The 16,522-nt window shown below is 35.6% G+C and overlaps 1 protein-coding gene across 1 annotated transcript in view; it reads left to right on the top strand.

Annotated features, from left to right (window-relative positions):
* The window catches only part of MALRD1 (MAM and LDL receptor class A domain containing 1), a 755,529-nt gene that overhangs the window by 86,505 nt on the left and 652,502 nt on the right, over positions 1-16,522 (top strand). Inside the window, 2 exon segments of the mRNA XM_072825144.1 lie at positions 6,920-7,018; positions 15,170-15,343. Of these exon segments, the coding sequence (XP_072681245.1) occupies positions 6,920-7,018; positions 15,170-15,343 (273 nt within the window).

Raw genomic sequence — 16,522 nt, 5'->3', positions numbered from 1 at the left:
GAGACATAGGCAGAGGTAGAAACAGGCTCCCTGTGGGGAGCCTGATGTGGGACCCGATCCCAGAACCCCATCATCACAGCCTGAGCTGGCTCAACCACTGAGCCAACAGGCACCCCTGCAGTTATGTTTAAGAGGTGTCCGGGAAGAGTGAGACTCTGAGACCAAGGGCCATCCTCATTGGGAGCTTGTCTGTTGGTGTGTTCAGATTGGCCCTGCACTTGGGTCCCTGGGAGCGATGGGCTTGCTGTTTTGAGAGCCATGAAGCTCTGCCTTTGGCTAAATGGCTAAGTGTGACTCTTTCTACATGTATGTTTATCAAAGTGTTGGGAGTGGGCTGTGTTACAAATAAATCAGTTTTCTGTTAAAAAAAATAATCTTGCTGAGATGAGGGGAATAGAGAGTGTGCAAGACTTGGGTAGATAACCATGAATGGGTGGAAGTCCTAGGGAAACCATATGCAGGGCTAAACCAATGCAGTGATTCCAGGAGCTATTCAGTGCGTATGGTGGCCTTAGGTGATGTCTCCCACAGCAGGGTGGCAGAGAGCACTGGTTGCCCAAGGCTAAGTTAGGATGTTGTTGACATTGCACAAATCTGCTAAATGCCTTTGTACTCTTTTTTTTTTTTTTTCAGCTAGAAAATAGGGAAAATCAAATTATCCTTTAGGTAAAATTATTATGCGGATTAAATGAAGTAATTCCTGGGAAGGTTTTTTGTAGAGTAAAAGCCTATTCAATGTTAAAATCTATTTGTTGTGCATTCTGGTCAGAAAACTAGGAATACCACCAGGACTTTGACAATTAGAAAACATTTATAAGCAGTCTTCTGACATCTTATAATTACTGTTTAATGATGATTTATGCTAAAAATGATTCTAAAAGGTCCCCTTTGTTAAATATTGAAGGATGCATTTTTCTTTATCTATGATATAAACAATGTTAACAAGTAACAAACTGATAAAACTAGGGATGGCTTTTAAAATTGAAAGTGAGAGCAGCAAAGAAATTACAGCTGTTCTCTAGAAAGGGTAAATCAGGGGCATCTTGGTGGCTCAATGGGTGAGCATCTACTTTTGATCCAGATTGTGATCCCAGGGTCATCGGATGGAGTCCCGCATCAGGCTCCCCAGAAGGGAGCCTGCTTCTCCCTCTGCCTATGTTTCTGCCTCGCTCTCTGTATCTCTCATGAATAAATAAATAAAATCTCAAAAAAAAAAAAAAAAAGGCACATCAGGGAGTACCTCTTCCATCCAGTCTGTTCTTCTTCACCTATCATTGTCATTATCAAACTTAAAGATGATCACTAGTGGTCTTACATCATAAATGAGAAGGGGAAAAATCAGTACCAGGAAGTGCAAGGACAAATGAAGTGGGAATTCTGGGAGAGAAGCAGCAGGGTCAGACTCATGGTTCCCACATTTAAGACTGTAGACTTATATCAACCTATTATGTTCTTAGACATTTGTGTCTGTGGGTTACAGCTCTTTAAAAACCTGTTTAATTGTCAGTATTTTTCCTCCTATATGTACACTCCTAAATGTAACTTTATGTAAGAGATGAACAGCTTGACATTATCTAGCTCTTCTTTTTAGGGTAAAATCTTGATTTTTCTAAACTTCCTTCTTTGGTTGGTTCTTATTTTCCAGTTCTTAGTTGTTACCTTATTAAATATCCAAACAGGCAACTCATGTTAATTATCTTGGACCTTTATCTATGCTCATGCCCACGTATGTATATATAATAGATATGTATACATTTAAAGTTATAGGTATTTTGGCGACTGTTTGTTTTTACCAAAGAATGAGATCTTATTGTAGCTATTATCTCTATCTTGTTTCCTTTATTAAGATAGCTCATGGCAATTCCTCCAAGTCATCAGTCCTTTTGTATTTTACTTTTTCTGTTTTTTATATATATTTAATGTATTTATATTGTAATATTTATATTATAACATATTATATAAATATTTAAATTATATAATATTATGTTTAATTATATAATATATAATGATATTTATTTTTATTAGTGGTGTGACCTCTTGGAAGACTTTATTATGGGAAGGGCATTACACAAATGATGGCACAGCCTGCCTCCTTCAGTGTCAGGGACCCTGCCATTCATGGCACCCCACCCAGGTATCTGAGGGCCCTGTCCATCTGTTAAAGTATAACTTAAATGCAATAAAATTCAACCTTCACTGAGTTTGAACAAACATATATAATTGTGTAACCATCAGAAAACTCTAGATATAACAGAGTTCCATTCCCCCCTCCCAAAGCTTAATAGTCCACGTCTGTCTCATTTCCAGCCACTGACATCCACTGATCTGATTTCTATCCCTATGGTTTAGCCTTTTCCACAACGTCCTATACATAGGATCCTACAGTATGTGGCCTTTGGAGTCTATCTGTCTTGCAGTTAGCTGAATGGATTCGAGACTCATTCATGTTGTTGACTGCAGTGGTAGTTCCTTCTTTTTTGACTGCTGAGTAGTAATCCATTACATCGATAAAGCACAGTTTGTTTATCCATTGATCAGTTGGAGGGTATTTGGGTTCTTCCTAAATGTTGGTCACTACGAATATTCTGCAAAATTTGCATACAAGTTTTTGTTTGGACATAAGTTTTCATTTGACTTGAGTGCTCCATCCAATCCTTTTGTATAATTTTTTTTTTTTCATTTTGGTGATAGGTACAAGAGCCTTCCATTTCTGGCCCATTGTAACCTCTGGGAAATGTTCCAGTGGCCCATTTCAGATAGTTTTCTCACGTCCATGCACTGGTCATTTGCTCAGGTGGGGATTTGGGGAAAGAGGAGACTCTGCAGATCTCTGGACCTCTCTCTCTTTGCAGCCCTGTCATCCTGGTATGCTGCCTTACGAACTCTAGGCACTTGAGTCTCCCCAAAGTAGCACCTCCATCTTTTCAACTTAAAGACACCACCATACTCCTCCTGGCTCCTACCTTTCTACATAGAGCTAGAAACTCTATTTAGGTGGTAAGCTAGGGAAATAGTATGGCTTAGCTCATTTGGTTTTCCTCTCTGAGAGATCATTATCCTGTGTTCCTATATTTTCATTGTGCTACATAAACCAATGTCTAATGGATCGTGTATGGGTGTCTTTTTCTGTGTGTTTTGTTTTGTTTTTGGCTAGTTCAAGACGACTGAATCTTGTCCCTGATACTCAACATTGCCTAGAAGTGGAAGCAGCCTAATTTGTTGCTTGCTTAAATTCTTTGGTCTGGATATGGCAAAATGTATCTATCCTATTGAGTGACAATATCATGAGAGTGCTGCAAGATCCATTCTTGTACACATTTTCTTATATAGGATGCTTTCATTTCCATGCAGTAAATGACTATGACTGGCACTATATATTTTTAAGATGTACTCTCCCCTTAAATCATTAAATACTTAAAATTCCACTAACGAAATAGGAATGCCTTTTTTCATTTGTCTATCAGCAATAGGCATTATATTCTCTAAAATTCTTCTAATCTGTGGGTATAAAGTGATTTCTTATTTGTAACCCTTACTTATATTTTATTGACAAATGATCTTTTCAAATGTCTCTAATTTCTCAGTTTATTTAGGTCATCTCTAATTTCTCTAAATGTTCTGAAACTTTTGGTGTGTAGATTTAAAAAACACTAATTTTTTTAGGTTTTTGATATGCTTACAGCTATTATAAGTTATATTAACTTTTTTGGTGTTGCTATTATATAGAAGTGCAATTATATTTTTAAATATTGATCTTGTATCCAATAACTGCTAATTTTATTATAGTTAAGAGAGTGTGTGTGTATATATATATATTATTTTAAAAATTTTTTACTTTCTAGGTTCACAATTATTTTCTCTGCAAATGATGATTTTTATTTCCTTGTTTCTAAATCTTAAGCCTTCTGTTTTCTTTGTTTCATTGAACTGGCTAGTGACTCTGGACAAATGTTAAATACAACTGGTGATAGCTGCTATACTTCTTATTTCAGAAGAAAATTTTCAGTAATTCAACCTTAAGTGCTATATGTGCTGAAAAATTGTTTTGTTTTATTAGATAAAAACGTTCCCTTCTATTCATAATGTATTTTTTGTCTGTATATATGAGCCTATGTTAAAATTTGTCAGATTTTTTTCTGTATCATTATAATCATATCATCATTATCTTTTGTGTTTGTTCATAAGGTGAATTTTTAAAAAATTAAACCACCTTTGCATTTATGAACCAAATCTTACTTGGTTTTGTTTATGGTATTCATGATTTTTATTATATATCATAATATTGGTTCATGATATTTGTATCTATATTTATAAATCTGGTTTCTACATGTTCTCAGATCATGTAGAGTCCCTTCTAGACCATTGCATTAAAAGCAGGTGCATGCTTTGCAAAAGGTGAGGTTGTGGTTGGCACGGACAGTGTAATGCACGGAGGCTGACCCCCTCATTCTTTAATTCTTGTACTATGTAGTCATGTCACCCTTCTGGGTTTGTGGGTGTACAGGAATTTTACATGGAACAATTCAGATTATCAGGAACAATCTCCTTGATATACTATTATCCCATTGTTCTCTTAGTATATTCTGCATAGAAGACTTATAAGAAAGTAAATCCAGAGACATTTTCCTAGAAGTCCTTTTGTTTTATAAATATTAAAATTCTCTTAGGATTTTATTTAGCTTTCAAATACATTTTCATTAAATTAATATTTTAATATCTTTTCATCTAAAACTATATTATTTCTATTTAATCAGAGGGTTTATGGTCTTCCACAAGTTTTTATAATTTTCTTCATTAAAGTTCTGTTCTTTTCTTGTTAAAGTTATTCAAACTTATTTTTTTGTATTGCTGTAATTGTGAGGAGAATATTTCTCACCATTTCTAAATCTAGGGTCTTATTCTAAAGTTAAAAAAATAATATCTGTTTCTATTTACTTTACCAAATTCTCTTATTAATATTGTAATTATTTAAAAATAGAAGCCTTGGGAGTTTCTACTTTTACTATTATATTATTGGCAAAACATGAGAACTCTATTTTCTATTATGTTTACTATAATTTATTATTTTCAAGACTATCAGATTCACTAGGCCTATAAGATAATGTTAGTCTAAGGTAATATCTGTTATTAATAAGGATAGAAATCTCTGGTTTCTTATTTAATTAAAATAGCTCTGTTTGCCATTTGGGATATTTATTTTGGAGTTGGTCTTAGTCTTCATTTAATTGTTTACTTTTAATATTTTCTTTTTTTTAAATTGGGAATGGCTATTTTTTTTCTTCAGTCTTCTCATTATTTGTTGATCTGAGTCTGATTTTACCCTTTGATTTGTTGATCTGATTGACTATGTTGATAGAGCAGCTAAATTAAACTCAGCTTCCATTCTTGGAAAGCTCTGATTAGTCAGGACTAATATTTTTTATAGTCCTGACTGATTTAATATTATCAGTCAGGACTTATATTTTTTATAAGGATCTCAAATGTAATTGATAACTTTATAATTAGAATTTTATATCTATGGCCATGAGTGACATTACTCTGAAGTTTATTTCTTATTTTTCCATTTCCATAATTTTTAAATTAGAGATATCTGACAATATAAAATGAGTCAAGGAGTTCTCCATATTTCTCTAAGACTTAAGATCCCTTCAATAATGTTACAAGTATTCCTTAAAAATAAAACTCAACTGCGGTGCCATAAATTTCCAGTAGATTTTTTAAATCACCTTTCCGGTCATTTTTGTGGCTTAGCTAATTTATTTAAACCTTTTGCTTCTTTTAGAATTGGAGTTTTAGTTTATATGTGCCTTCCTTTATTAACTGCTTGTTTGAAATTTTTATATATTGCTTTTAAATGATCAGGGGACTAGGTTCCTTGAATATTTGTTATTTTCTAGAATTTTGATTAGTCTTTTATGAGACTTTTTAGTTGAACCTGAGGATTTTTAAGCTGGGATAATTTTTTTCAAAATCCTCTTTTCCTATGCTATTCTTTTATAGGTGAAACAATTTAATGAACTTATATAGTTTCTATCACTCTTAGTTTGAATTAGGGAAACAGAATTTAATGAACTTATATAGTTTCTATCACTCTTGGTTTGAAATTTTATTCTTCTCTGTTGGTTTTGGGATCTTAAAGCTCATATAGAGGTGCCTGGCTGATGCAGTCAGTAGAGCATGTGACTCTTGGTCACAGGGTCATGAGTTTAAGCCCCACATTGGGTGTGGAGCCTACTTTAAAAAAGCCCATATAAACTGGTTCTATTTTTTCATTCAGAGATGATACTGCTCATTTGCAACTTTGATTGCTTGGTTAAACAGGTGGTGGTAGCTATAAAATAATACAGTTTATTTTGGAAATCCTTTCCTTTCTGTGTAGTGAGCACTGCCCTGTATCTAGGAAAATCACTTTCTGAATATGGTATTTTTCAGTCAAAATACTGTGCTTTCCAAGTTGTGTATCACTTCCTGATTATCAAAGGGCAGAATCAGGCCTTGACATTGTTCCACATAACCTTCCTTGTAAATTTTTAATATGCAATGAAACTACCCCTGACAGCAGTTCAGAATGTGTGATCTTTTGAGCTGCTAAGAGATGCTATCCCCCTGTACATTTGCCATGAGCACATCCACTGTAGTTAAAATCTAAAAGCAGTTATTTTGTTAACGCTCAGATTAGATCTTTAATTAAGCTTTCATCCCCAGTAGCACAGACAACAATGTGAAACACGTAAGCCCCAGGAGAAACCAAACTCATTCCACAGGCTCACATCCTTTGTGAAGAAACTTAAAAATAATGCTCTCATGAGAATTTCATGAGGGCATGTTGAATATCTAATTGTAAGCTTACAAGCTTCATTTAATTTGATTTCAGAATTTATATCCATGTGACTTTTCCTTTTTTTTTTTTTTTTTTGTAGGATCATTCATTTATTTCAGATCACATCAATCTCCAAGAGTGGCCAAGCTTGGAAGTCCTATTCTTATAAAAGCACTCACTGCTTCCACCCCATGTCAGGTCACCAGTTGTTGGAATTTCCATTGGCCATTCTGTGGTATAAACTGTTAGGTGTGGGTTACTTATGCTAGTAAATGCCTGCTATGTTTTACTGCCATTTTCATGACGAACTGAGGATTTATATGAGCTATTTCAACATGAAATGTCATGTCCTTCCAAAGACCATTTGCAACATATAACTTAAATGGTTCTTTTTTGGGGCCTATCAAAGAATATTTCTGTCATTTTGTATTCTTCCCATATAGTCCTTCTAGTAATCCAAAGCTGTGGCTACATATTGCCAAAACTGTTGATCATTTTGGCCACAAGTTTAATTATGTAGAATAAAATAAGCCAAACAAGGGCTAGCGGAAAGTAGGATGAAAAGGGGAATAAAGAGGGATTAAGTATGTGCAGAAAAAATTTATTACATTTTGTGAAATTTTATTTTTTTTCAGTTAGTCTTGGTGGTGCCCAGTAAACATAGACCATACAGACTCTGTCCATTTTGCCAGCACAATAGAGAGAAGAAAGCAAAGAAGGGCTTCTGAGTCAGGCCGACTTGGTTCAAACCTCAGTTCTGCCACAGATTATATTTACTCTGAGGCTCCGTGTCTGCACTGGAAGCGTAATATTAGTGTACCTTTTTCCCATGGTTGTCAGGATTTTTTTATAAAAGGTTTTATTCATGAGAGACACAGAGAGACACAGGCAGAGGGAGAAGCAGGCTCCCTACAGGGAGCCTGATGTGGGACTGGATCCCAGGGCCCCAGGATTACAACCTAAACTGAAGGCAGACACTAATCCACTGAGCCACCCAGGTGCCCCATTTGTCAGGATTAAAATGTCATTAAATAAAGTATCTGCCACATAATAGGTGTTCACTAAACAGAATTCTGCTATTTTCCATAGAACTAACACCCACATTTGATGTTTCTATTCAGCTTGCCTTCTTTTCAGTCCTTTAGAGAGTTCTAGAAAGCCTCTAAGCCCTCAGGATTTCAGTGTATTTTATTTTTTTAGTTATCAGAAGACAATGCATATTGATACTGCTGCACACTAAATTCATCATCCATAAATGTGGGGGTCCAGCAGTTTATGCAGGCATTCCTGGTGACAAATTATATATTGTTCAGAGGAATAAATCTAATTATATGTTCAGCTTGATATAAATCTAAATGGGAGTGTTCAGATCTCTTAGTGGATTGTCCTCTGTCTCTCTTTTTTTCCCCCTTGTTATTCCCTGCCCATTTCTCTGTGGGGATTACATTTAAAATAACTTCCTGGACTCCACTTCCACTTCACCCAGTGCACTCTATACTTGTTCTCCTTTGTTTGATTTCAATTAAATCCTATGTGATAGATATAGATTTTTTTTTGAGAACTCCTGAAGCATTTACTTGCTCTGTAAAAGTAGTTTACAAGCTTGCTTAGCTTTAATTCAAGGTCATATGCCGAAGTGATGTGATCACCATTGTTATATACATAAGGCATTGGATACAAAACAATAAAATGCATTAAGTCTAGTTGTTCTGCAGAAATTTGAAAGCAAACATTAAGGCTTTTTAGAAATTTCTGAGATGAAATCAGAAATCATAAACATCTTCTCTTTTTGAAAGATGATCTACATTTTCCATTGTTGTATACTGGTGGCCATTAATTTGTGGTCATTGGGATTGTTTCAACATATGATTGTTTCCACTTGGGAGCATTTTTTCTCTATTGTTGCTTAAACTTGGAACTTAGCTGTGGTGGGGCCTCTGTGAAATCCTCAGCAGTTTAGACCCTTGCTGATTTATTTCTCAGAACCAAGTACTCAACCTCCCAAGGCCTCAAATACTGAGTTAGTGGTTTGCCTTGCTTTTTAGAAAAGTGTTTCGAAGAGCCGTCAACAGATGGCCAGAAGAGGTGTTTGTTTTTTACTCTTTTGTCTGTATCTGCTTGAATGTTAGGACTTCTGAGTTGGAGGGAGGGATATTTGGGTTACTTGATCATACTTGTTGGTTTAGGAAGTAGAATTAGATAGCGAGAGAAGGTTATTTATAGTCTGACATACACATAGCTTAATGTTCTTTCCCAAAGGAGTTTGCTAAGAATATAGTATTACTTTTTTTACAAGTCTGTGGTAATATGTAATACTTTCTTTCATAAAAGTTACAGAATAAGCAAACAAACTGAATTCTTATCTTCTTGAGTAATCAGAAAATCCAGCCAGTCTTCCTAATTGGAACATGTTAATAATAGTTATATTCGTGGAATAGCAGATGTTTGTCATTATAAAATGGTAAAGTTAGGCAGGGAGATAACTGATCCTGGGTGCTTTGATATGATTAAAGTCTTCATTTTATGAAATTACATTTTTTCCCTAACTAATCACATGAAGCTAATACAGTTCGGAATGTTTTTTTGAAAGGACTTTAAAACCAGGAAACTTTCTTTTGAGTCTCCTTTTTTAACAACAAGCTAGTAATTTTCTGTGAATTATCTTGTGCTTTTTGTATAGCCAGCACATGGCATCAACATGCACAAATTTTCCTACACCCACTCATTCCTTGCTCAAGATGTGAACTTTAAGAGCTTCAAAAGTCCCTTCAAGTTACTGTTGGAAACTTGGCATTTTTCCATGGAATGGCCAGGAGATAGGACAAACAGAACACATGGGAGCCAGAAGCTACTATTTCTTACTTATGTTGAGATGCTGTTACTGTTTTGAATTAACGGAAATATCAAATATGAAGGAGATTTATGGTAGGTATTAATACCTTCTGAGTTCTCATATTTGAGTTACTGTAAAAAATTACTTTTAGGACTTCACAATTAAAGACAGGAAGATTGATAACACAAAGCTTCTGCTTTCCAACCTTCTTTGCGTTAGTCTATTAAAAAAAAAACTCCCCAACTTGTTTTGCACTTGTTTTAATATTCTTTAAAAGATAATAAAAATTTTAAAAGACTGGATGAGGTTATCAGGGTAAAAATAGGTGAGGCAAGAAATGGGTTGGTTCCACAAATAAGGTTTATTAGAGCCAAGCTATATGTTTGAACTAAGTTTCCCAGCAACCAATAGAGACAGATGAATCATCATTTGGTTTATATTCAAGGCAGTAAAAATAACAAAATAAAGCAAAAAAATAGTTCTCCTGAGAATCATCTCCTGAATGTACGCAGAGATAACAATGTAAACATTCTTTCTCTGATTCAGTACATGCATATTGCTTACCTGTTCCTTGCTGATTACAGCCCTCAATGCTGGGAATAGGGACAACCTAAGTACATGCTTTGCCCTAATGAAATGACAATTTAGGCATTCTGACAGCAATTCAGTGTTAAGTGCTTCAAGAGGGTAAGTACACCATGACAATAATAATAATAATTCTCTTGAGTTTTGAAACGCCATGTCTTAAAATGTTCCCCAACTAGAGTGATGAACTCACGTGGAGAAATTTAGTAAAAACAAACAAATAAATAAAATAATAATAATAAAAATTATGGAGTGGAGCTTGCAATGGTACAATCACACTTCATTCTCTGATTATTCTGTTTAATCCAAGGATAGACATTAGAGTATGGGATGTATTCTAGAGAGGGCAACAGTATATGGGGGGAAAAGCTGAACAATTACTCTCCACCTGTACATGAGCAAAACATATGGAGGCTAGTCATTTAAATGAAAACATTACATTTTACCGAAGATTCTAATTAAGCTTATTCAGATGAAGAATACTCAAGCAAAAACATAATTATGACTAGGAGTCAGAAAAGTCACTGTGGTAATGTTGAGAGGGTGTGTGTGTGTGATAAATGATCCCCCTCCCAACACGAACTTAGTCCCAGTTGAATTTTGAGGAGCTACATATATCTTCTTTTCTCTCTCTTCTTTTTCTTTTTTCTTTTTCCTTCTTTTTTTTAAAACTATTATTCTAGATCTTAAAGGTAAAACAGAAGGTAAAACAGATGTTTCATATACTAGACAGACTCTGACGTGAATCAGAGAAAGCAGAGATAGAGAGAGGGTATAAAGATCTGGCCAAGGGAGTGTGAGATAGGGGAGTAGTTGAAAGAAAGATTCTAGGACGACTGAGGAAAGAAGCAGAACCGTTGAAGAGTAGAGTTTCAGTTGGGCACAGACCAAAATCGAATGAAATAGAAAGAGGAAGAAATTATTTTAAACTCATTAATAATGCCCTGTTAGGTCCTTCATAGAGTTAAGTATCAGAGAGCCTAGTTACTCCTGTGTGGAGCTGGCCACTCCTCTGGGCAATGTCACAAAGCCCTGCAGGAACCAAAGAGCAAGTGGTGTGGCCAAGGCCATCATACTTTCCAGCTTATTCACCTGTACTCATAACCTGTACAATAACTATTAATACAAAATAAAATCCTTTCCTTTTGTAAAAATGAATGATTGGCTATTTAAAAAATATATAAAATAATGCACAGAGAATACAATTTAAACCAATAGATTAGTCCGAGCTTCATTTTCCCCCCTCTAATTTGCAATTAAAGGAACTGCATTGTTGAAAGTTTTTTTTTTAACCATGTGAAATTGCTTTGAACATTGTAATTCAGTGTCTATATAAAGTGTGTCTTAGTGAAAAACCAAGAGAAATAATATTATTTAATATTAACATTTATCTTACTACTTTTTAATGAATCAGGTATGAATCATAAAAATAATTCCATTTTGAAATAAGTAGTAAATCTTAAATAGTTATACTTTTAATATACCTGTTTCATAGTTTTTTTAAAGGTAATTTTCTGTGGCAATGGAAGTTTTTCTCTGCTATGTCCAATATGATAGCCACTAACTACATATAGCTATTGAGCACTTAACATGTAATGAGTGTAACCAAGGAACTGGATTTTTTATTTAGTTTCATTTTAATTAAGTTACATATGTATAGCCACACACTTTTCACACCTTTGCCGATATACACATTATAGTTAAATATTCCCTTTTCTAATACTTTTTTTTTTTTTTAAGATTTTATTTACCTGAGAGCATGAGTGGTGGGAAGGGGCAGAGGGAGCACCAGGTTCCCCACTGAGCAGCAGTCTCAGGGCTCAATCCCAGGACCCTGAGATTGTGAGCTGACCTGAAGACAGATGCTTAACTGATTGAGCCACCCAGGTGTCCTTGTTCCCTTTTCTTTTCATTCCCCCTCTCCCCCCATCAAACTCTGGAGTCCCTAAAGACCCCTAATACTTTATACCTTTTCTGACACAGAGCAGCTTCTTTCACTCTCTGGGAAAGTACAGATGTTTACTGAAGCATTGATGCTAATAGTCCTACCCATCGTTTTTCTTCTTTCAAAAATATATCTATTAACTGAAAACCTACTAAACACAAACTGCTTTAATTCTGCGAGGACTTCAAGCATACATCATGATGTTGGGTTCATGGCTTAGTGTTCTACTAGTGTGTATTAGCTTGAAAGCCACAGAGGTTGCACACTTGACAAGTGCCTATCTGAAATCACAGCTGTATTAATGACTTTGTTCAGTGATTTCACCCTTATGAATATTAAACTTGAAAAAAAATCTATGGAAGGTTTCTTGGTCTATAATAAGCTAAAAGCTTGGTCTATAATTAGCTAAGGAGCTAATAAGCTCCTTAATTGTCTACAATGCCAAGTCTCTTAAAGGAGTAAATTAAATATAGCTTAAGCTCTTATCCTATTAAATATAGATCCCATTGGGATTTACTTCCTTTTTTAAAGATTTTATTTATTTGAGAGAGAGAGAGTGAGAGCACAGTAGGAGTGGGAGAGAGGGGCAGATGGAGAGGGGGAGGGGCAGACTCCCAGCTGAGCAGGGAGCTCGACATGGGGCTCAATCCCAGGACTCTGAGATCATGACCTGAGTCGAAGACAGATGCTTAACTAACTGACTGAGCTACCCAGGTGCCCTGGTATTTATTCTTAATACACTATTAGAATACAGTAGCATTGGTGATGTACTGAATGACAGTTTGACAGCTTGCTATTCTGATGGGGCATATGTATTTCTTTTACCACTAAGGTTAAAGCTCTGTTTTGCTTATTTATAAGCATGGACCAGGGATCCCTGGGTGGCTCAGTGGTTTAGCACCTGCCTTCGGCCCAGGATGTGATCCTGGAGTCCTGGGATCGAGTCTCATGTCAGGCTTCTGCATGGAGCCTGCTTCTCTCTCTGCCTGTGTCTCTGCCTCACTCTCTCTCTGTGTCTCTCATGAATAAATAAATAAAATCTTTAAAAAATAATAAGCTTGGACCATGCTGAAACTTTGCAGGGATCTAGTAGGTAATTGTGGTTGAGGAACCTAAATCTTCCCCTCCCATAGAATCTAATCAAGCACTTGCATTTGACTTTACATTTCTCACTTACCTGCCTTGCTTATCTGAGTTTAGCAGAGCATGGTAGTAAAGTCTGAAATGTAGTAGACAACCAGAAAATATTTTTTGATCAAGTGGTGGCAATTGAGTAGACACTTAAAAAAAAAAAAAAAGTGTACCACTTTGGAACAGAGAATACTTCTTTAAGCTAGATGACTTTTTAAAAGAGCATCTAAAATTTTGGGGGGACTTCAGGGGGTGCCTGGGTGGCTCAGTTGGTTAAGCATCTGACTCTTGCTTTTTGGCTCAGATCGTGATCTTAGGGTTGTGAGATTGAGCCCCGCCTTGGGTTCCACACTCAGTAGGGAGTCTGCTTGAGATTCTCACTCTCCCTCAGCCCTTCCCCCTGCTCGTGCTCACTCTCTGTCAAATCTTAACAAATATTTTTTTTTTACTTGAATTTCTTCTGAAATTGGTACCATGAAATGGGAGGTATCTGTCCATGTAACAAAACCATAGCAGTGAAGGAAAAAAAAAAACAAGAATTTAAAATATAGTGCAACAGAAAAGGAATCCCTTTGAATCCAAAGATAAAAATTTTATTTCTGAGACTCTTTTTTTTTTTTTCTGAGACTCTTCATCTCTGAATGTTGTGCTTTCTTAGAAAGTCCTAAAGTGCACTTTTTGAAGATAGGAGAAGAAAAAAATTGTCTAAACTTGTGTTTATGGAGATTTTGTCAATGTGTTTTATAGAGTGAATCATCCAGCCATTGAGGGAATTAATTTCTGCCTCACATAGTACCTTTTACTTAGAAAATGCTCAGTAAACATTGATTGAATAAATGAGAGTCCTGAATTCCATGTTGTAGCTATTGCTGTCAGCACTAAAATAATTCTTTACATTTTTTTTTACTACCTAGTTAGGCACTCAAAACCTTAGATTAATTATGTCATCCCTAATAGTGATTAGGAGGTGAAATGATCACCTCCCTCCTCAAGGATGGTTTCTTACTTGATTAAATTATGACTTAACAGTGTTATATGAGCTCCCAAGTTCTTTGATAGTGTCCCCATGAGAAAGAATTAATGAAAAGGACTCCTTACAGTTTTCTTTTACCTGAGAAAATAATTTTTCAAGAAAATATATTTTTTTTTTGGTTTGGTATTTGAGACATCAAGGAAAAAGTATAAGTAAAGCCTGAATTTATACACTAAGAATGTGTACCTCCTCAGATTTATAAGAAACGAGAGAAGAGTCCTTCCACAGAAGGAAAGACCATGGAAACTTCTGTGGGAACAGGGTGGTACTGCCCATGATGGTGTGGACAAATAATGTGTCCTCAAACTTGTCTTAGTGGTGTGCTAATGTCCTATTTCTTTAGACATCTTGGTGGCATGTGTTAAAAATACTAGTTAGAAGAGTCACTTTGAGCCCACCCACCCTTTTTTCTTTCTTTCTTTCTTTCTTTCTTTCTTTCTTTCTTTCTTTCTTTCTTTCATTAGAGAGTAAGCAAGAAATCAATCACAGGGACAGAGGGAGAAGGAGAAGCAGGCTTTCCTGCTGAAGAGGGAGCCTGATGTAGGGCTCAGTCCCAGGACCCTGGGATCATGACTTGAGCCAAAGGCAGACATTTAATCAACTGAACCACCCAGGCATCTGCACTTTAAGCCTTTTCTTAAGGGGAGAGTGCAAAGGCAGACAAAATAATTACTTAGCATTTTTTGGGCTTGTATATTTGGAGAAAACAATAATTGAGATTATATTTAACAGAAGGGATAGTTTGTGATATTTTTAATTATAGAAAAGCTGTTGGATACAGGTAAATGGGATATTTATGTAATTCAAAAACATTTCCAACAGGTGCGATTTTGGTATCATTTGTCTCAGCATTCACGTCTCTCAGTTTTTACAAGAACATCACTGGATGGGGATTTGCAAAAGCAAGGTGATCTAATTGGAATCTCCAAATCTCAGTGGAAACAAGCAAAAATTAATCTCTATGTGAAGCCTGGAGAATCAACCTTACCTTTTCAGGTAAGCAAGCACATAAGAAATTAATGCAACTCATCAGGAGATGCTAATGTAATACTAATTTATTTCTCAGAGAACAATGTAGCACATATATAACACATATATCCCATAGATTTATCAGATATCAATAATGCAAACATATTGACAATCAGGGATGAGTACAGATGTTAATTGACTGAGTGCTCAAGACTTACGTGTGGACACTTGGTGAAAGTAGAGATAAGAATTGAATAGGAGGACAAGAAAAAAACCCAAAGAGCTAAATACAATGACAGAGAGAGAAGTAATTTAATAGGAAAATATTTATTTTTTAAAAGTGAGGATGGCAGATTATATGAGGTGGTGAAAAAACCTAGCTTGGACTATGTTCACATTTTAATTCTAATGCCTAATTTTCTGCTGCCTATTAATATTGAGAATTTTTATGAATCTTTTATATCATTTTCTTGGTTAGTGATAAAAGAAGGCAACTGTAGGTAATCTGATTGGTGCCCACATTTCCACCCTCTTGGATATGGCTTCCTTCTCGATGACATTTGAAAGGAGTGATTTTAGGAACTAGATTGGGTGATAGAATATAGCAGAAAACACACAGCCTTTGGAATTAGGTGGTCTGACTCTTGATCTCTGCTCAGGTCCTGGGTTGCCAAGTGACTGTTATATCTTTGAGCCTCACATTTACCTATCTGTTAAAACCATAGTGATGGTAAAAGCAATACTTAAGGGGAGTCTGAGTATTAAAGCTAAAATGGTAGCCATAAACATCAGCTCTGGAGTCCAGGGTTCAAGCCAATTGTACAATCATGGGGAAGTTGCTTAATCCCTCTGTGCTTGTTTCTTCTGTTAAATAGGGGGTGAGGCTCATTGTTGGGGTGTTAGGAGCTGCTAATAAATAACGTACCTCATTGGTCCTCATCTCTGAACCAGTTAAGATAAATAAGTCAAACAGAAAAATATTTTAGAGAAGGTGGTTTTAGAATCTGCAGCCATATGTTTAAATAACGCTTCACCTCAGAATAAACATATTCACCCAAAGAACAACAAATTCTGCCAAAGAAATCCAGGACTCATACTTTGGGGGAAACCTATTACTATTAGCCAGAGCTAACATCAGAGTGTATGTGTCCAAAGAGAGTGGGAGTTGAATGGGAGACACACAGCATGAGTTTAGCACATCCAGTT

This window comes from Canis lupus, chromosome 5 (genome assembly GCF_048164855.1).
Source record: "Canis lupus baileyi chromosome 5, mCanLup2.hap1, whole genome shotgun sequence".
NCBI classification, from domain to species: Eukaryota; Metazoa; Chordata; class Mammalia; order Carnivora; family Canidae; genus Canis; species Canis lupus.
This window is presented reverse-complemented; position numbering and strand designations above follow the sequence as displayed.